The sequence below is a fragment of the Solanum dulcamara genome, chromosome 4 (assembly GCF_947179165.1).
Source record: "Solanum dulcamara chromosome 4, daSolDulc1.2, whole genome shotgun sequence".
NCBI classification, from domain to species: Eukaryota; Viridiplantae; Streptophyta; class Magnoliopsida; order Solanales; family Solanaceae; genus Solanum; species Solanum dulcamara.
Window position 1 is genome coordinate 6701347 of NC_077240.1, and position 20831 is coordinate 6722177.

A 20831-nucleotide genomic window follows, 5' to 3' on the forward strand; every position below is an offset into this window, starting at 1 on the left:
AAATTACATCAATGTCTAACACGAAAATTGTCAAATATAGAAAAATGAACATTAACATTAATTAAGTGTCTAGCTAGTACGACAATAAAAAGCTGTAACTCAAAGCATTCACCTAAGTTCAAGTCTATACAATTACACCTTTTAAAATTCCAAAAACCTTTTAATTAGACAAATTTTCATTTAGAGAAGTAGAAAAATGTTAGGAAAATTAGAAGGATCAGCAATTTTTTTGGTAATATTCATGGTGTTGTTTGCCGTCCAGATAATTAATGCATCAACAATTTATAATGTTGGAGATAGTGATGGTTGGACATTTGGTGATGTGCTTGGTATGAAATTAGTATATTATTGTTGTGTCTTTTTTTTTCATTTTATTATTATTATTATTATTTGCTGTCAATGTAAGAAGAATGGAATTTCACTCTCTTTTTTTTTCTTCCAGTATTCAATTATCCTAAAGATATACACAGTGTGGTTATAGTAAACGAAGTGAATTACGATAATTGTAACCCTTCAGGAGAAATATTTAATTCAGGAAATGATATGATAACTCTTAGCAAGGGCACAACTTATTTTATTTGTGGTGTTGCTGATCATTGTGATGGTGCCCAAAAAATTGCAGTTACCACTAATTAATTAAATAAATATCGTTTTGAGCTATCTCCTTTTCTTCTTTTCATTTTTTTAAATCATTTGAGAGAACAAAAAATGTAAGAAGTTACAAATGATTGGATCATAATTTGGAACTCATAACTAACTTGAAGTCGTATTTTAGTAACTACTGATGTTTAATTTAGTTATTGCAATACTTAAAGTTTTGATACATTTTAGTTAAATTTAAGGTTAATTGTAAATAAGCGGAATCGTATGCGTAGAAAATGGGGGGGAAAGGCAAAAACTTTATATTATCCAAATATTCATTTTTAAAATCATTTATTTATACCATTAAAACCAACGTGAGGCATCCCTAAAAGTAGGCAATAAAAATGAAAAACATAGAAATCTAATATATATAATTAATTTTCTATATATTAAAATCTGTTATAAAAGTAAATATTTTATATTCCATAGCTGATAATTATCTAATGTTATATACAACAAGAAGCCTAGTATAATAACAAAAAGAAAAATTACTTGATTGAGTGCTTTTTAAAAATTAATTACTGATTTTAGCGATATTTTTTATTTATTACCATTTATAGCAATATATAGCAATACTATGATAAATCTACACTTGTATTAAAAGTGAATTATGCATACAATATAAATGTATTATAAGTGTTTTAAAATATATATTATGTTTGTGTAGTAAGAAACTAACATAATGTATTATAAGTCTATTAAAGTATGTGATAAATATATTATCCATCTATAAAACTTGTATTATATACGTTTTATAAATAGTTCTCTTCAATATGTATTAAAACTGTATTATAAATGTATTATAAGTGTTCAGTGAAATATTTTTTTTATTACTATAAATGGTAAATATTTTTTTAATATTGTATATTTATGTAAGTTTCCCATAAAAAAAATTGAAGAAATTACCCAATTAGACATACAACTACACCATATATACTAATTTTATCTATACTTTCAGATAATTTTACCATTAATAAATAGTTTCCTACCATATATTGAGGAAAATATATTTAAATACATGTGTTATTGCTACCAGATACACTAAAATAAGGAAAAAGACGAGCGAGATAGTCATGTATCACAGATGCATGCGAATCACATTAGATACACACTAGATACATGTATTTCATATATCTGGTGTGATTCGCATATATTTGGGATATCAGATACATAGAATAGTGGTGAGCGAGATTTGTCTATGTACCCTAGATGCATGCGAATCTACTTGTATATAGTGTATCTAAAATAAATTATATCTAATTTTGACCACGTGTATCCCAAGATACATATATCTGGAGTATCTAGATACATCAAAATCCGATAAGATTTGTAGTATTGCAAACTAGAGTGTATTTAAGTTATTAGCTCCTAAACTAATGAGTTTCTGTAAGTTTTCCTAATTTTTAAAAAATTACATAATTAAAACTACATAAATTGGACCCATTAGGCAAAATTATTTACTCAAATTGGATTCAACCCCAAATATTTATCATGATTGGACCCACGATCCAAACTATTTACCCGAGTAACTTAGTATTGTTTTCACTAAAGCACTGTTTCTTCCTCTTTGATACCATCAGAGTATATAATATCAAAAACGTGAATTAGAAAAGTAAGGAGATCACTGCTTGTAACAGTTTTTCTTTAGGAATTTTTACATAAATGAACTATTTTAGATCAATAATTAACTTTTTTTAGGCTATTTTTTTTTAATTACGGTCTATAGCATATTTATCTTAATTAATAATTAATTATCCAAATTTAAATAGTACAGAAATGTTTGAAATTCACATATAATACTTATAATATATTTGTAATAAAAATATTTTAATTATATACTTACCATATTTATTGAAAAATGCATATAGTATGTATCATAGATTAATTTCAAAATGTATTATAATTATTATTTATTTTTTTCTTATTAATGATGCTAAAATATACTATTGTATTATAAATATTTAGTTATATATTCACCACGTGCATTGAAATATTTCTACAATATATTGAATTCAAAATCTATTATAATTATTTTTTATTTTTTTCTCTTATTAACGGAATATATTATTGTATTAAAAAATATTTTAGTTATATATTTACCATGTGCATTGAAACATGCTTATAATATGTATAATATATTGAATTCAAAATATATTATAATTATTTTCTTTATTGTGTTAGAAACTCATTATATTTGTTCTTTTTTTTCTCTCTTTCTCTTTCTCTTTCCTTCTCTTTCTGCATCCTTCTTTTCTTTTTTTGTCCTTTTTCTCTCTCTTTCTCTTTCTCCCTCTTTTAAAAATAATAATTAATTCAATACATTTTTAATAACGTAAATTAATTTAAATAGATCTGAAATATTTGAAATTCACACATAATACTTATGATACATTTGTATTAAAAATATTTAATTATTTATTCACTACTTTTTAATAATAATATATTAAATTCAAATTTTATTATAATTATTTTTTATTTTTTTCTCTTCTTAACGAAATATATTATTGTATTAAAAATATTTATTTATATATTCAGCATGTGCATTGAAACATGCATATAATATGTATAATATATTTAATTCAAATTGTATTCTAATACAAATTTAATATTATATATTGTTATTAATTCGATTGTTGTTATTTCAATAAATATATTATTGTATTAAAAATATTTTAGTTATATATTCACCACGTGCATTGAAATATGCCTATAATATAATACATTGAATTCAAAATCTATTATAATTATTTTTTATTTTTTTCTCTTATTAACAAAATATATTATTGTATTAAAAATATTTTAGTTATATATTTATCGCGTGCATTGAAACATGTCTATAATATGTATAATATATTGAATTCAAATTGTATTACAATTATTATTTATATGTTTTTTTATTGTGCTAGAAATGCATTATCTATGTATTTACATAAAAAAATTATTTAATTTTAAAAATCAATAAAATCATCCTTTCCATAATGTCCAATCCAAAATTAAATTTAAATTAGGATAATTAATTATTACATATTTATAAAAAAGGGAGGAAGAGAAAGAGAAAGATATATATATATAGAGAGAGAAAAATCAAACCAAAAAATGAGAAGAAGGAGAGAGAGAGAGGCGGAGGGGGAGAAAAAGAGAGAGAGCGGGGGGGGGGGGGGGGGAGAGAGAGAGAGAAAGGGAAAAATGAAAAAAAAAAAAAGGAAAGAGAGGAGGAGAAGAAAGAAAAAAAAATAATAATAAAAATATATATATATATTTTATATTATTTTGAATAAAAAAAATACTGTCATTTTTTATAAAGATAAAATATATACTAAAATTTGTAATTAATGTTATATAATATATTATTTATGTAAATATGCTTTTCTTGTTTGGGCCTAGAAAAAGGGAAGTCGAGAAATGGGCCTTAACCTCTCCTCTTTGAAGTCTAATCTACTTTCCCCCTTCATTTCCTATAGATTCAGCATTCTAATCAATTACATTGAGTTATTTTTGAACTAAAAAAGATTTTGAAAAAATTTTAAAAAAATCTCTGCAATTTGAACAATTTTTTTCTTTGTTCGGGTAAAATGTGATAAGAGTAATAAAATAACACTAACATAATATAATATATATAATCAATTATGTGTGGTCTTATCGGTAAGTCGTCATATTTGATAAAAAAATAATTTAAAAAGTTATTCACACAACCAGGTGTCAATAACCATGCAATACATTAAATTCGATGAAATCTACATTAAATGAGCAAAAGAAGATTGTCAAATTAACATTAATTGGGAAGTATTAGCTAGCGCCACTATAAAAAGCCACAAAGTTCTTATAACTCAAACCACTCAACTTAATTCAAGTCTATACAATTACACCTTTAAATTACACAATTTTCTGTCTAGAGAAGTAGAAAAATGTCAGGGAAATTAGAAGGATGTGCAATTTTTTTTGTTATATTGATGATGTTGTTTATTACTAGTACTATTAAAATAACTATTGCATCAACAACTTATAATGTTGGAGATAGTGATGGTTGGACATTGGGTGTTAGCAATTGGCCTAATGGCAAGAATTTCAAAGCTGGTGATGTGCTTGGTATGAATTTAGTATCATTATTGTGCCCCTTTTTTCATTTTTATTTTATTTTATTTTTGACAAATTTTAATTGTATCTGATAGCAAGAATTATGTAGTATTTAATATTTCATGACTTTAATAACTCTTTTTTTTTTCTTCAGTATTCAATTATCCTAAAAGTGTTCATAACGTGGTGATAGTGAACAAGGCGGATTATGACAATTGTAAACCTTCTGGAAAAATATTTAATTCTGGAAATGATAAAGTAACCCTTAGAAAGGGGACAACCTATTTCATTTGTGGTATTGCTGGTCATTGTGATGGTGGTCAAAAGATTGCAATTACTGCAAATTAATTAATTAAATAAATAAGTATCATTTTGCTCTATCTTTTCTTTTAGTAGTGCTGTTTAATTTGCTTATTGCAATACTTAAACAAAATATAGAAATCATTAAGATCATGTTTTTGCTCATTTTAAAAAAAATTATTTTTTAAACGTTAAATTCTACCATTAATTTTTTCGTTCTTCTCCAATTTTATCTCTATCAAATCATAAAAAAACAATCATAAACAAGATCTAGAAAACTCAGCCAGCAATCACCATCATCTTAACACAATAGTAATTTTTTATTGAGTTACGATGCAAAAATGAATTTTGGAAATTGAGAAAATAAACAAATTAAAATTTGAATTAATTTCTTCATTTTTCGTCTTTGAAATTTGAGGTTAGAGAAGGATTTCACAAGAATCTAAAGGTTCAAATTTATTGATTGATAATTTGATACTAGAGGGCTAAGCCCATGTTCAATACACTTTTTTATTATGCTTATTAATAATTTGGAAATAAATTTATGTTATTCAAATGTTAAAAATAAATAGACTTGATTATTTAATATTTAAATATAAAGATAATATTTTAATATTCAAATGTGATTTCTAATTTAAATGACAACTTAGTTTTTGAGACCAATCATAAATGTGGTCTAGGTCTATTCTTCTAGGCTAGACATGAATTAAGTAAATTATATATATATAAAAAAGCGCATATCATTCTATGTTTTGAGAAATACATTATTTAATCTCTTGTATCAAAAAAAGAAAAAAGATAAGAATTAGAGGATATTCAGAATTTCATTATCAAAATTTTTTTTACTCAAAATAATTATGCGAGTTTTTTCATTCAGACCGGTAGACAAGCAAACACATCTATATGGACAAAAGAAACAAAACATTATATACTTATTAGTACTCCAAAGTACAACTATTAACTAGAATGTAATAAATTTTGCTAGTGTAGCTAGAATTGGAATAAATTAATTAGCGGTAACAACAGCCTTGACACCATTAGCACAATGTGGTCCGATAGTACAAATGAAGTATGATGTCCCTTGTGTAAGAGTTATTTTATCGTCTCCGGAATTGAAAAGTTCTCCTTCAACACCATTGCAAGAGTCGAACCCTGCTTTGTCCACCTTTACTACATTGTGCACTCCAACTGGATATTTAAATTCTATATTTTTTATAAAAAAAATACATACACATTAATCGTAGTTTTGTGTTTATTATTTGACTAATAAAATTATCAATAAATTCTTACCAATAACATCGCCTGTGTTGAAAGTCTTGCCATTAGGCCAGCCATTCATCTTGAAACCCCAACCATTAGCATCACCAGCAAGAAATGTATCTGCTTTTGAAATGTTGGTTTGAAGCAAGATGCAAAGCATCATAGTAAAGGCAACAATTGTGACTTTGTTTACTCCAAACATTTTGACAATGAATATATATATATATTAACTAGATATATGTAAATAAAGGGATTAGAATGAAGGCTCTTAGTGATGTTGTGCCAATTGAGCAAGAATGTAGGCCTTTATATAGGAAACTTTACAATTGAAATCACATACAAAATCATAATCTTAGAAGCTTTTATAGTAACAAACTTAAAGAATATCCATTTATATTGTGAATTACTAACATTTTACAAAAAAAAAGGGGAAAAATTGAGTGACTTTCCAAAGATGCAAAAATGAGAAAGATATCATTTGCATTCTAAGACAAATAATAGAAATACATAATTAAAATTCCTAATATAGTCCATTTTGGTTCATTACATTTACAACCTTAATTTCTATCAACAACCAGTTAAAATATCTATATTATTGGCAACAATATTTAACATGTGATAGCAAATAATTTATTATTATTTTAGTTAAACTCTTGCGGTTTAAAAGATATTGATACTATTATTAATTAGTATGCATCACAATAAAATACATGTCTTGGTGGACAATTATATTGTAGTTAGTTCTTGCACACTAGTAGTATGTCTCATAAAAATAATTTCTATTTTCCACCATTTAACTTATAAGTAACCTAATTGTGTAATCTTTTTTTGTAACATTATCAGGGAATGCAGGGCGGAGCTAAAAGTTTAAATATGAATTTGATTGAATTCAATAATTTTTGCTCAAATTATATATTTATATTTAAAATAAATTATTAAATATATATAAATAGAGCATATAAAACTTGTGACATGAGTTCCTTATCATCTTTCCAATATATTGCCTCACTCACAGGGGCACATCTAGGATGGCGTCATGTTGTTTATTCGAACTTTCTCGACAAAAAATATATTGTATATAAAAGTATATTTCTTATATATAGATATATATATTTTGAACTCCCTCACCAGAAGATTTGAAAGTGACTCAGTAGTTTAGAAAAAAATCAAATTATGAAACACAGTACATTTTTATTTTTCAAGCCTTTTAAATGAAAATTTTGAATTCGCCACTTCTCACCCATAGCAATGTATAAGAATATCATCTCTCAATTTACAATCTACTATCTCAGTTAGTTCTCGATTTACAATTGACTATCTGAGTTAGTTGCGGATGCAAGATTTTTGTTAAGAAAGAAATGACTAAAGCTAAAACAAAAATAAAATTGTGGTTTGCAAGAATTGAACCTATCTATGTCCAGAGAATTTAAACCTATTTTTTACCATTGAGCTAAGTTTTTGGCTTATAACAAGGGGATTAAATATTATATATATATATATATATGTATATATATATAAAATAAAATTTTAATTTTATATATAATATAATTTTTTTTTTTGAATAAGCACCCTTCCTTCTGTCTAGATCCACTTTGATCTCAGTTATAATAAAATAAATTTGAAGCAATATTATTTCGTTTAATCATTATAACGAGTCTTATGAAATGTGTTCTTCGTTACTAGGGGCGGATGCATGTTAACGAAGCGATCTCATGCGACACCATATAATCGAATTCTTTTACTAAAATGTGTGTTAATGCCTTAAAATCTACGAGTCAAGACTCTTCTTTACCTACTTTTATTGCAGAAGAACGTTTAGCTAGATTCATGGTGATGTGTTGTATTTCTATTACAAATACTTGTGGTTGAAGAATCTTTAACCATCAAAGTAGATTAAGAAAAACCTTAATCAATGAACTTGATTGAAGAATAACATGTGAGGAAGACGGATGAGAGAGAATTGAGTGATAAACGTGGGAGGGGAGAATTATGAGAGAGCGTGTGCTGATTTAGAATGAAAGAGTAAATTAGAGAGATAATTAAGTGGGCATAATTTTGTTTTAGGCTATTTTTAAGGAGTGGTGTATCTAACTTCAAATATGATACATAATAGATAAATAATTGGATAATAAGTAATTGTTTGAAGGTATAAATTGGATTAGGAGATATGATATGTATGTATATCTAATTATGTAATTTTTTCTATAATATATAAATAGTTGGATTACATAAATGAATCAACTAGATCAAGCCTATTCATTTTCTCATTTCCTAAAAAAATTAACTTGTCACGAGTTAAATATCATGACATTTTTAATTAAATTGATGTCTAATCAAATTCAACCAAATCTCCTATTCATATTTTTCAACCAATGAAATAAAGGTGAGAATCATTTATAACTCTCTTCTCCCATTTAGAAGAATGATAATTTATTCCCCTTCGTTATAAATTTAGTAAATAATAGGTCACTCCTTTGAATGTTACAAGTTTTCTTTTGCACAAAATTTTCTATTCAATAACTCTATATTCTTAAAAAAAAATCAATTTAAAAGTGAAAAATAAATAAATTTTGTTTCAATAATCTCTTTTAGGCAATATCAAGTAAACTTAGAGGGCTAATAGGCTCAACGTTTGTTGGGCTTCATTTTTCATGTTGGCCCTCCAAAATTCTTCTAACATTGTGTTTTTTCACTGTATAATCCTAATTTTAAGAGTATTAATTTAAAATTTGAGTACACATTAATTAAATAATCATGATTAAATGATATATATATTTTTTTTGATAAAATATCACGCTTTTACTGATTTGACATAAGTACCGGCTAAAAGCCTAAATTCACTTCATTTTCAATAAATTGATTATGAAAAAAAATAAATTGACTGAGAACCTAATTTTATGAATTTGAATGTGATATATGTTGGACAGATTCTCTACCAAAAATGACAAAAAATATTATGTGTCCCATATATTGGTCAAACCTTCTTCTTCTTCTTTTTTTTTGTCAAAATACTTTTGAATATTAAATTATAAAAAAATTGGAACACTATCAATATTTCTTCTATTTCTTTATGTAATATTTTTCTTTAGTAATGTAATCTTATTCTTTTCTACTTCTTTGAGAATAATATCAATTTCTTTCCTTTCATTCTTGATGGTTTTATCTACACAAAAATGATGATTAATAAAATTTGTGACCGTTAAAACTTTTAAAGTGATATTAGACATTGCCTGTTATAAAATCTTCATTCAGCTTAATTTCCTTTAACATATATCTAGTTCAAAATTTATTCTCAAGATCCATAAAATGTATGGAGTGGACATGAATAAGATTTTTTTAGACATATTTTTTAGTTTAGGAGATGATGAAGTGTTAGTTTCAAATGGGACAATCTATTTCATTTGTACTACCGAAAACAATTATGCTAAATTGCTAATGGTGTCAAGATTGTTGTCATCGACAATTGATTTACTAATTAATATAAACTTCACTTATTAAAATCTTACGATTTCATTTTATTATAACAATTGTAATATTCGAGTACTAGTATCATTTTTCCTACTTATATAATTTACAGATGCACTTTATTTATGAAGTATTTTTTATTTTATTTTACTCTATTATTATAAGAGTTAAAAAAAGACAGTCTGATGCACAAAATATTGTGTATTAGCAAAGTTCAGGAAAGAGTCGCACCTCAAGCGGTTTGAAGCATATACAACTCTGAACATGAAGGAATTTGGTCATACTTTTCAAACAAATTTGTAAATCTTGGAGTCTGATTTTCAACTAGTTGTATATCTTCAAAATATATACTTATGTGAATTGTATACAAAATTATGCTATGTAACTTTTCAAGTGAATAACTTAAATGATCATTCATTAAAGAATCACATTCATTCGTCGATGTTGTGACAAAAGAAGAACAAAGTGACAAAATAATTATGCTAATTTTTTTTTTTCATTCAAAGTACTCCACAAGAAAAACTCATGTATACATATCATGAAATAAAATATTTTATATCATCGATACTAGATACCTGAAATTATAACTATAAGGATGAAATAAGACCACTACATATCAGTACATATAATTTGAAATAAACTAATTAGCTGTAATAGCAGCCTTAACACCATTAGAACAATGTGGTCCGATGGTACAAATGAAATATGATGTCCCCTTTTCAAGTGTTATTTTGTCGTCTCCTGAATTAAAAACTTGTCCTCCAGTATATTTGCAAGAGTCATATTGGTCCTGACTCACTTTTACCACATTGTGCAGTCCAACTTGATATTTAAATTCTATATAAAAAAACAAAAACAAAAAAGAGAAGCAAATATATACACGTTAATTTAAGAAAAATATTGTAAATATGATCAGGAAATAAAAATAAATAGTGAAAACGATGTGAATAGATGATTTTTTTTTCATTATTTTTTGAATCAAAATTTTATTAATGAATTCTTTACCAATAACATCGCCAGCCGTGAAAGTCTTGCCATTAGGCCATCCATTCATACCAAAACCCCAACCATTAGCATCACCAGCAGGAAATGTAGCTGCATTTGAAATGTTGAATTGAAGTAAAATGCATAACACCATAATAAGGGCAACAATTGTGACTTTGTTTACTCCAAACATATTGATAATAGATAGATGCAAAAGGGATTAGAATGAAGGATGCTCTTAGTATTGAGTAAGAATATAGGCCATTATATAGGCATTTTCTTGCACATTCAAAATCATTCATTAAATTGAAAATTTTATTATTATTAATGTTATTATTATCTGTAATTAATTAATAATCTCCTTAGATCTTAATATTTAGAGATTTTTCTGTAACAAACTTAAAAAAGTATTTATTTCCATGCTGACTCAATAAAATTTTACAAAAGCAAAAGAGGGAAATTTAATAGAAAATGCAGAGTGAATAAGATTGTTGCGGAATATATTACAAAAAAGAAGAAGAAAGATATATTTTTCACAGATGCAAAGTGAGAAGGATTATTTGCTATTTATTTAAAAGTAAATGTAAATCCTTAACAATTGTATGGAAATTTTATTCACTTTCAACAGATTTTAATTTAGAGTTACTCGTTATTGTGTAGACACTTAATATATGTTGGGTTGAGCTAACGCAAGATTTGCACATGCGTTTAATATCTATTGGACCAAATAAATATATGAATCATTAGATATATAAATGAATCTGCTTTTCATATTTTTCAACGAATGAAACAAGGTGAAAGTCATTTATAACTCTCTATCAACATGGATTGTGATACAGTGATTGAACAGTTTCACCTTTAACTAGAGGTTTCGAATTTGAACCCTGGATATTAAAAAAAATTATGTTGGGAGTGTCACACCTGAATAGGCTTTGCAATACGCGATCCGAATTTAATCGAAGCTCCACAGACTCCGAACACTAGGTGGAAAACCAAAAAAAAATAATTCTCTCCCATTATAAAAGAAGAATGGTTTATTCCCATTTGTTATAAGTTCATTGAATGGTCACTCCTTTGAATATTACAAGCCTTTTTTTGTCGGAATGACTTGAGAGACTCTTATACTTGGCTTCGTTTGTAAGTTGAACTCTTATATTTACGAGTTTATCAACTGAACCCTTCAATTCACCAAAACACAATATTTTCAACCTCTTTGACCATTGACCGAACTAACGTGACACTGATATTTCTGATTTGGAAAAGTGCGTCATTACACGCTTTTAAAGCGAGTGAGATTAAATATTTTACATTAAAAAATTATTAATTTTTTTTAAAAAAATTGAACAAAATCTGTAATTAAAAAAAAAAAAACTTCCTACTTCCGGCCCTCGCCCCCCCTTCCCCCAAACACACTACACATGCTTACACTCCCAACTTTCTTCTTTCCGGCCCTCTTTTTCTTCTTCTATGGATCCACCCATCATACCCACCCCCCTCTTCTTCATCTTCTTAACATCAATCCCCCCTTCCTCCCCCAACCAAACTTTTTATCCCTATCTCTAAATGTTTTTTTTATTTTTTATTTTTTTTGCTACAATCAATACCTTCCTTGACCATTTTTTGTCCCTCCATATTTTCATCCTTGAAAGTTTTAATTTCGTGAGTATCTTTTGAATCTTTTTTTGTATAATGTGAAGGGTGATATTGATATTGAAAAACTCCATTGATAAGCTTGAGGAAGTTTGAAGAACAATAAGTGAGTTTTGTTAATTTATGAAATTAATTCAAAATTGTGATGAGGATTTGTTGGGTTTGTATTTGTGAACTTGTAGTGTAAAATTCAAGTCAAATAGACAAGAATTTGATCTATTTAGCATGAATTTGGCTCTTAATTTGAGAGAAAATATGAAGAACATAATGTTCAACATTTCGAGAATTTAGAAAAGTATATATATTTTTTAATTTTTTAACATTTAATATCTTATGTGTCACTAAAAGTGACATGAAATTCCACTTGTAAAATGAGCGTACTACACTTGCACACATCGAATGAGAAAGAGATTTAAAATATTGTGTTTCAGTGAGTTTAATGATTCAGTTGGCAAAGTCGTAAGTATAAGAGTCTAACTTACAAACGAAGCCAAGTATAAGGACCTCCCAGGTCATTCCGCCATTTTTTTTGCACAAACTTTTCTATTTAATAATATCGCTTTATCCTTAAAAAATCCTTTTCATAATTGAAAAAATAAAAAAAATTATGTTTTAATAATCTCTTTTAGGAAATATCAAGTAAGAGATTACAGGGCTAATAGGCCCAATGCTTGCTGGGCTTCATTTTTCAAAGTTGGGCCCCCAAACCCCTCCTCAACGACGTGTTTCTCCACTTTATAAGCCTCTCACTATCTCAAATCTCAAAACCCTAGCAGCAATAACTCAATATAGGAGCAGACCGCCATTTTCTTCCCTTCAAGGTACAAACCCTAACTAATTCCTCTGCAGCATTACAATTTCATCTGTATATGTACTTGGCATTTTCTCACTCGCAGTACAATTGAAAATATTGCAGGAACAGGTAATTTGGTTGAGTTAGAGAATGTCGTTCGGAGAACTCGCTAGTACCTACGCTTGTTTGATCCTCAATGACGAGGACATCCCCATCACCGTATGTTTCTTTGCCTTAACAAGTGTTATCCGGATCTGTTTTTATTGTTTTGTGAAGTATTGATTTTGGTTTGGTTTGATTATTAATAGGCAGAGAAGATTTCTGCTATTGTAAAAGCAGCAAATGTCACCGTCGAACCTTACTGGCCTCTCTTGTTCGCCAAGCTTGCCGAGAAGAGAAACATCTCAGATCTCATCATGAGCGTTGGTGCCGGCGGCGGTGGTGCCGCTGCCGTTGCCGCCCCCGTCGGTAGTGCCGCCGCTGGTGGTGGTGCTGCAGCAGCTGCCCCTGCTGCTGAGGAGAAGAAGGTAACAAACTATTTCGCCTTTATTGATTTAAATTTCGTTTAACATAGAGTTGCACTATTATAACTGAGTGTGATTGTTTGTTGAATGTGTACAGGAGGAACCAAAGGAAGAAAGTGATGATGATATGGGATTCAGTTTGTTTGATTAGAAGCTACTGTTAGTATGATCTGTTCTTTTGTTTCCAAAAAATATTGGTTAAAGTTTTAGTTATTGATGTTTGAGATATTCGAGAAGTGTAAGAGTGCATTTAATCTTGAGGAGGTTATGGACTTCTGTTGTGCTCGTTTTGCGCCTTAGTTTTAGCCATTTTTGTCAGTTTAATCAAATGTTTGTTCTTCTATCGTTAAATTCGGTTGTCTGTTTTATTAGATTGTTACTTATTACTACTTGACAAACAAAAGTAGACTTTTAGTTTATATTAAAGAAAGAACGGAGCTACTGTTTATAGTTATCTAATGAATTATGCTTCCCTTATTACTACTTAACAAACAAAAGTAGACTTTTAGTTTATATTAAAGAAAGAATGGAGCTACTGTTTATGGTTAACTAATGAATTATGTAAACCATGAAGCATTCTCTGCTATTTTAGATTCTGTCTTTGTTGTTAGACTGACATTTCGGGATGAAAGGCTATGCCACAGTAGTTTGATTTTGAGATGGTTGGTGATTCAAGATTAACTGTCTAGTCTTTCTGGTTGAAGGGATGTTGAGTTGGAAGTGTATTCCATTCTTATATGGTATGCTTGAGCTTAACATTCTGTTTATTAAGCTGTTCAGTACATACTGCAGTAGATAAAGGAATTATGACATAGCATAATTCGTTTAGGGAGTCGATATTGGTGACAAGTGTTGATGACATTTGTTTGTAGTTCTGTATATTTGAATTGATAGAGCGCCCCGCCCAAAGGTGCATTTTTCCTGTTGAATTCTTTGGATGATATTTGTGGGCTGTTTTAGAATGTCTACTTATCATTTATCTGTAATTGGATCAATGTGAGTTGGATGCTACTAGTCTGCTTGGGCGACTATTTATAATAGCTAGCCTTTAGATCTTCCTTTATGTTATTAGGCCTACTACCCCACTCTCCTTGCTCTGTTCTTTTTAAGTATTTATCAGATTTGAGAATCTTGGTTATAGCTATTCCCAAGAAATGATATATTTGAGTCAAGAACCAGCTTCAGAGCAGTGTAAAGAAAAATAGAAATCACTATTTGCTTCTAATTTCTCTCTGAAATGACTTTAGTTTGTTATCTTTTCATGGATTTCTTTCGAAGAGTTGGTCCTGTAGACATAACGATAAAGGTTAGTGCGGTGGATCTATATTTATGTTGCCTAAAGTTGGGTAGAATTATAATTGCATAAAGCCATAAACTACGAATTTGAGTCTGAAGTTGTTGTCAGGTGAAGTGTGCATCTCTTATGTGATGAAAAATCCTGAAGTCACCGTGTCCCGTGCTTGTGATGTAATGATATTTGTTAGTAGCTTATAACTGTAGTATGTCCATTTGCTTCCTCTTTAATTATACACTCAACCTCATTTCTCCCTCTATCAACTACCTAGAAATCTATGCTTGAATCCCCAACCAGGAGGCAGGAGCAGTGTCTTGAGGGGTGGGGGTGGGGTGGGGTGGGGGGCAAATCTATGAGTCTGGTGGAGATGCTAGGGTTTAAGATTGTATTTGTGGCGGCATTGGAGTTTATAAACATGTATGCTATGATTCTCAAAGCTTAAGCTGGTAATGGCTTCGTCCAACTATCTGAGTGTCCTGAGTTGTCTTTTATGTTTATTTATACACCTTCCGGAGAAGGTTTACTTGAATCCTTTTGCCAGTATAACATGTTCCAGAATCACACACTTGAATCAATTTTAGATTTTCAGGACATTTAAACTAGGGGTGGTAATTGGGCGGGTTGGGTTAAATTTCGTTGGGTCATAATGGGTTAAGATAACAATTGGGTCAAAATCAACCCAATCCAAATTAGTTTGGGTCAAAATTGGATGGATCAAAATGGGTTAGGTAATGAGTTACATAATGAGTTAAGATTCAATCCAACCTAATTTTTACTAAGTTTAATTGTTTTATTAAATTATTTTAGTATTTAATATTTTTTTTTAATTATGGTTATATATATCAAATTGAAAAAAAAAATTAAATTTTTTTAATAAAATATCTCATGGGCCAATATGTGTTACATATCAATTCAATTTTTTATGGATTGGGTTGAAATGAATGAGCGAGTCAAATAATCAATCCAAACTTACACGGATTGGATTGGTCGGGTTGAATTTGATTTTGCCACTCATTTAAATATTTCCTTGGGCTTCGCTCAATGCTCTTTTCCCGTTTTAGTCGCATATTTGAAGATGGTAATAAAAAGAGATCCCCTGGCTCGCGTCAATAATTTCAAAAATACTTGAAAATAGGCACACGCTTTTTAAGTCGAGATGGAGCTGAAACTATGACATCATCGTTGCTTGAGGGAGTTTTTTGGTTTAATGTCACCTTCTTAGCCTTGAAGCCATGATCTTCTTAAGAGAGCCTCCTCTCCGTTTCTAGCAAATGCAAGACAAGTTTAAAATCATGCAACTTCTTAAGACGTTTGTTAACAAAAACCATCAGAAGCCAACCAACACTGGTGTATGTAGACAGCGAATCTGAAGAAGAGTAGGCTTTACGATCTTTTTAACATATGGTCCTATGCAGCTTCCTAAAGAATTATTGGTGTAAGTGAATGTCATAATTCCCTCATAACCTTAGTTTAAGCTTTTCAGCTTAGTGGCATAGCTTGTGTTCTTGTCAGCTTTAAAAATAAAAGAATAATAATACTGATTGACGATTGTTATTAATTCAGACAATTGGGTAACATTCTGAATAATCATCGGGATATCATGTCCGACGTACTTGACCAATAAAAATGTAAATTCAGGTCCGACATATGTAAAAGGCACAAGATTTGGAGCATCAAACTTGACATCGTAACAACGTATTATTCCCATGGACTTCAAACTTAGAAGCAGATCAGTTACTATCAAATGTAGTAAACAGTTATTCGAATCTAAAACAGAGACTTGCTTGAGATCTGGACGAGAAAAAAATATGAAGACTCTCCTCCTAGTTGACATTAATAGTGATTTTACATTACAAACAACAACAAACCCAATATAATTACCTTGTGATGGTAGGGAGGTTGTCCTACCTTGCGATGGTAGGAAGATTGTTTCTGGATAGACCTTCGACTCAAAGAAAACTTAACTTGCCACTATCGCAAGACAACAATTTCCCAATGTCAGGAAAATACTAAGTGTGTACTAAATTGTGTAGTATATAGAACAACATAAAGACATAAAGAACAACATAAAGACAATATTTTTCTGTACTAAATTGTAGTATATATAGTTTAAATAGTAAAACTGTTTACTTCAACAGAATTTCCAAGGGATTGAATTGAAAACTCTCTGATCATCCAAAAGCTGTGTCTTCTCAATGTTCTCATCATCAATCGATTTTGCTTGACTTATCATTGTTTTATTTAGTCCTTGGGTTCGTTTATTACAATTCATTCCACCAAAGCAACTGATTTAATTAATATTATACATCTCATATATGGTTGTAGATATATAAAATAAAAAAACTCTAAAACAATCAACTAAGACTTTTATCCATATAAGAAATACTAGTACTCCCTATTATTTCTGCAAAAGGTTTTCTTTTCTTGAATTAGTAATGGTAATTTCATCCTATGAACAATTAGTACAGACCTTGGATTCAAGAACATAAAAACGATTATTTAACCATCCGGTGTCCAGAGCCTGTGGAGTCCCGACTAAACTCGGATCGCACTGCAGGCCCATTCGAGGTGGCACTCCCAACAGGATTTTAGCCATACCAAGGGCTCAAAGACGAGACATCTGATTAAGGGTGAAGCAGTCCCCCTATGCATCACAACCCATGTTGGGAGAACATATAACCACTAGAGAGTACTTCTTTTAGTCATACCAAGGGCTCAAAGACGAGACATCTGGTTAAGGGTGAAGCAGTCCCCCTATGCATCACAACCCATGTTGGGAGAACATATAACCACTAGAGAGTACTTCTTTAACAAACAACAACAGAATGGGGGTCATGACCTGATTACCGATGCATGAATTTATTCACACAGAGCTTTCACATCATATGCCACCATTAATTTTATACAAATTAGTGACAATACCTTAATTATGGAGTGGAAGGTCTATCTGAGATATACACGTACACAACAACAGAATACCCAGTGTAATCCCACAAATCGGATCCGAAGAGGATGAAGTATACTAGATCGATCTCGTGGAGGTAGCTAGAGATGGAAGCTGTTTCCACGTACGCACACAAATTAATCTGTGAGGTTTTCTGAAAGAGAGAGTTGCAGAGCTAGTTTGGCACTTTGGCCCCCTCCCTCAGTCCTCAGCAAGCTGGGAGGTGGACAGAATGCCAAAATGGCTCTACACTGTTACTCGTAAGAAACTCTTTTAGTACACCAATTTCCGCAGATGCATATATAAGTTCTTTAGGAGAGGGATTTGATTTTATATATATAGTTCTCTATAGTGTCGGATTTAGAATTATCAGGACTAACTAACCGAATAAGATTCAACATGTATATAGTATATACAACAACAACAACAACCCAGTGAAATCCCACAACATGGGGTCTGGGGAGGGTAGAATGTACGCAGACCTTACTCCTACCAAGGTAGGACGGCTGTTTCCTGGAGACCCTCGGCTCAGTAAAAGCATAAAGTTGGCACCATCCCCGGCTCTAAATAAGTTTTATTTTTCTTCTTGGGAAGGATGTAGTGTATATATATTATGAGTTCATCTTAATTTAGTACTTTATGCTCAAACGCAACCTTTTGAGATCTTATTTGTGAGATTTCATTGAATATGTTATTGTTATATGCTGAATTTATACCCATAAAATTCAAATCTTAAATTCTATCGTAGATCTGACTTTGACTTTTTTATGTCTCCTTTGTTGAAAAAAATTAAGAAAAAGAAAGGAGAAAGTGGATGCATTAGCGTGCATGGTGGTTGTACGACTTAGTGGAAGGTAAAAGGTAAAGTTAACAAGAAAAGAGAGTGTTGTTTTTCGCCTTCTTCTTTACCTCATTCCCACGTTAAACTTAAACCAACTATTCCCTCATTCTCAATTTATATAATGTTATTTGATTTGACATAAATTTTAAAAAAAAAGAAAGTCTTTTGAAATTTGTGGTCTAAATTAAAATAAATCATAGATGTTCGTGTGACTATAAAGAAATGTATCATTCTTTTTAAAATTGACTAAATAGAAAAGTGTGTCACGTAAATTGAAACAGAAGAAGTAAGTAAATTTGAGAAGCTGCTAGCAGGCTTCAGTACTCTTGTACTTTATGGACAGATTTACCCTTAATCTTCTTTTTCTCAAGTGAAGCAAGCATGAATATATTGTACCTAATGAAAAAAGAGACTTTTTTGATTGATAGTCAATGGACCTGCATGATGATGATTCTGATAGCTGTAACAATATGATTTGGTTTTTGACTTTTATTTGCAACAACAAAAAGGAGAGTGCAAAATGGGGCTAGCTGCCACTGTCTCCCATTTACTAGGTAATCACCATTGTCAACTCACATCAATTCAACCCTTTTTAACGTTTCAATTTTTCATTCATCTGAATTTTCTTCCTTCAAAAATTAACATGTATATAAAATGTCAAAATTATTAGATATTGAATTTTTTTTGACTTTTTTTTTGTGTATTTAGTTTTTTTATATTTTTAAATTTTTTTTGATAAGAATTCTTACTCCGATACTATCAAATACACCAATATCAACCTTTTGTCCTATAACTTGTTAGAGAGAGTTTTTTGAAATGATAATTGAGGACAAAAAGATGGATGAGAAAAATGTTTTTATATGTTACCACATGATGCCATTTTGGGTATACTTTACTTTCACATCTAAATTAATTTAAGTCTATCTCATTGTTGCGTCACATATTTTCAGCTGTCAAATTATATACTTATTATGCCAAAATATATATGGATAATTAAGAAAGAAATTCGATCGTCTCTAGAATATATTCATAAATCTTGATAAAATGTAAAGTATGTGTTTAATCTAATTAGATAATATGTGCACGTCTAATATGTGTATCTTATCAAAAGTTGGAACAGTTTTTGTTGAGTGAATTTTGACTTGTAACATGAGTGCTTCATTCATATATATATTCAAAGCATTTACACTGCCTCCATTAGTTTTTAATTTTTGCTAAAGTACTACTCCCTCCATTTAAAATAAAATGGCATACCTTTCATTTTAGTTTGTTTTAAAAAGAATAACTTCTTTCGTTTTTTATAACACTTTAATTTCTTTTCCATGTGATATGTTTAGGGTCACAAGACTAAAAGGTATTTTGGTATGTTTGACATAATTTTTAAGATGGACATATATTTTGCAAACAATTCCACATTCACATTTCTGTTTTTCCTTTTCAGGTGCTTCCATTTACGAAAATCTAGGAATATATAAAATTAAGAGGAAAACAATAGCAAGCTTCCGTTATCGTCCAGCGGTTAGGATATCTGGCTTTCACCCAGGAGACCCGGGTTCGATTCCCGGTAACGGAATTTGTTTTAAAAAATCATTTTATATTCAGATTATTACTTCAACAGAGTGTAAATCAATGAACATAGCTAAAAATTACCTACAAGATCGATAAGTGTAATACAATTCTCCAGATGTGTCTAGAAAATCCAACTGTGTCACAATTTCAATTCAATTAGAAAACTTCTCCTTGTGCCATGCATAAGTACAAAATTTATGCGAAACTGCAAGTGCTGCTAAGTTGTCCTACAAGCATATTGCATTTGTTGTCCTACAAGCATATTGCATTTGTTGTCCTACGTGCCTTTTGCCCCATAACTTAAAGGTGATTTTAATCTTTTTTATCTTTTGCCCCTAGAGTACGTGAATTTTGACTAACATGAGTCCATTGAATTTACATGCAATCCTTGAGAACTATTTTAGAAGCTGAGACTTTGAATTATAGAAAAGAAAGTTTATTGAGTTCTAAATAAATATATTATTAAAATATATATTATTTTGTGGACTTTT

At 29.5% G+C, this 20831-nt stretch overlaps 4 protein-coding genes and 1 non-coding gene across 5 annotated transcripts; 3 read left to right on the forward strand and 2 right to left on the reverse strand.

Annotated features, from left to right (window-relative positions):
• Nucleotides 1–4547: 4547 nt before the first annotated feature.
• On the forward strand, nucleotides 4548–5064 carry LOC129888007 (basic blue protein-like). The gene is made up of 2 exons (XM_055963265.1): nucleotides 4548–4728; nucleotides 4871–5064. The coding sequence occupies exons 1-2, from the start codon at nucleotides 4548–4550 to the stop codon at nucleotides 5062–5064; spliced, it is 375 nt and encodes a 124-aa protein (XP_055819240.1).
• A 958-nt stretch (nucleotides 5065–6022) lies between these two features.
• Nucleotides 6023–6478, reverse strand: LOC129884916 (chemocyanin-like). Its single transcript, XM_055959182.1, has 2 exons — nucleotides 6307–6478; nucleotides 6023–6219 (listed from the first exon to the last, which is right to left on the reverse strand). Exons 1-2 carry the CDS (start codon nucleotides 6476–6478, stop codon nucleotides 6023–6025), a joined length of 369 nt encoding a protein of 122 aa, XP_055815157.1.
• Nucleotides 6479–10381: 3903 nt separating this feature from the next.
• Nucleotides 10382–10918, reverse strand: LOC129884595 (chemocyanin-like). The gene is made up of 2 exons (XM_055958880.1): nucleotides 10747–10918; nucleotides 10382–10578 (listed from the first exon to the last, which is right to left on the reverse strand). The coding sequence occupies exons 1-2, from the start codon at nucleotides 10916–10918 to the stop codon at nucleotides 10382–10384; spliced, it is 369 nt and encodes a 122-aa protein (XP_055814855.1).
• Nucleotides 10919–13086: 2168 nt separating this feature from the next.
• LOC129884596 (60S acidic ribosomal protein P1-like) lies at nucleotides 13087–14043 on the forward strand. The gene is made up of 4 exons (XM_055958881.1): nucleotides 13087–13196; nucleotides 13292–13387; nucleotides 13477–13695; nucleotides 13790–14043. The coding sequence occupies exons 2-4, from the start codon at nucleotides 13319–13321 to the stop codon at nucleotides 13841–13843; spliced, it is 342 nt and encodes a 113-aa protein (XP_055814856.1). The 5' UTR covers nucleotides 13087–13196; nucleotides 13292–13318; the 3' UTR covers nucleotides 13844–14043.
• Nucleotides 14044–20272: 6229 nt separating this feature from the next.
• On the forward strand, nucleotides 20273–20344 carry TRNAE-UUC (transfer RNA glutamic acid (anticodon UUC)). Its single transcript has one exon. It is a non-coding gene; the product is annotated as a tRNA-Glu (tRNA).
• Nucleotides 20345–20831: the final 487 nt, after the last annotated feature.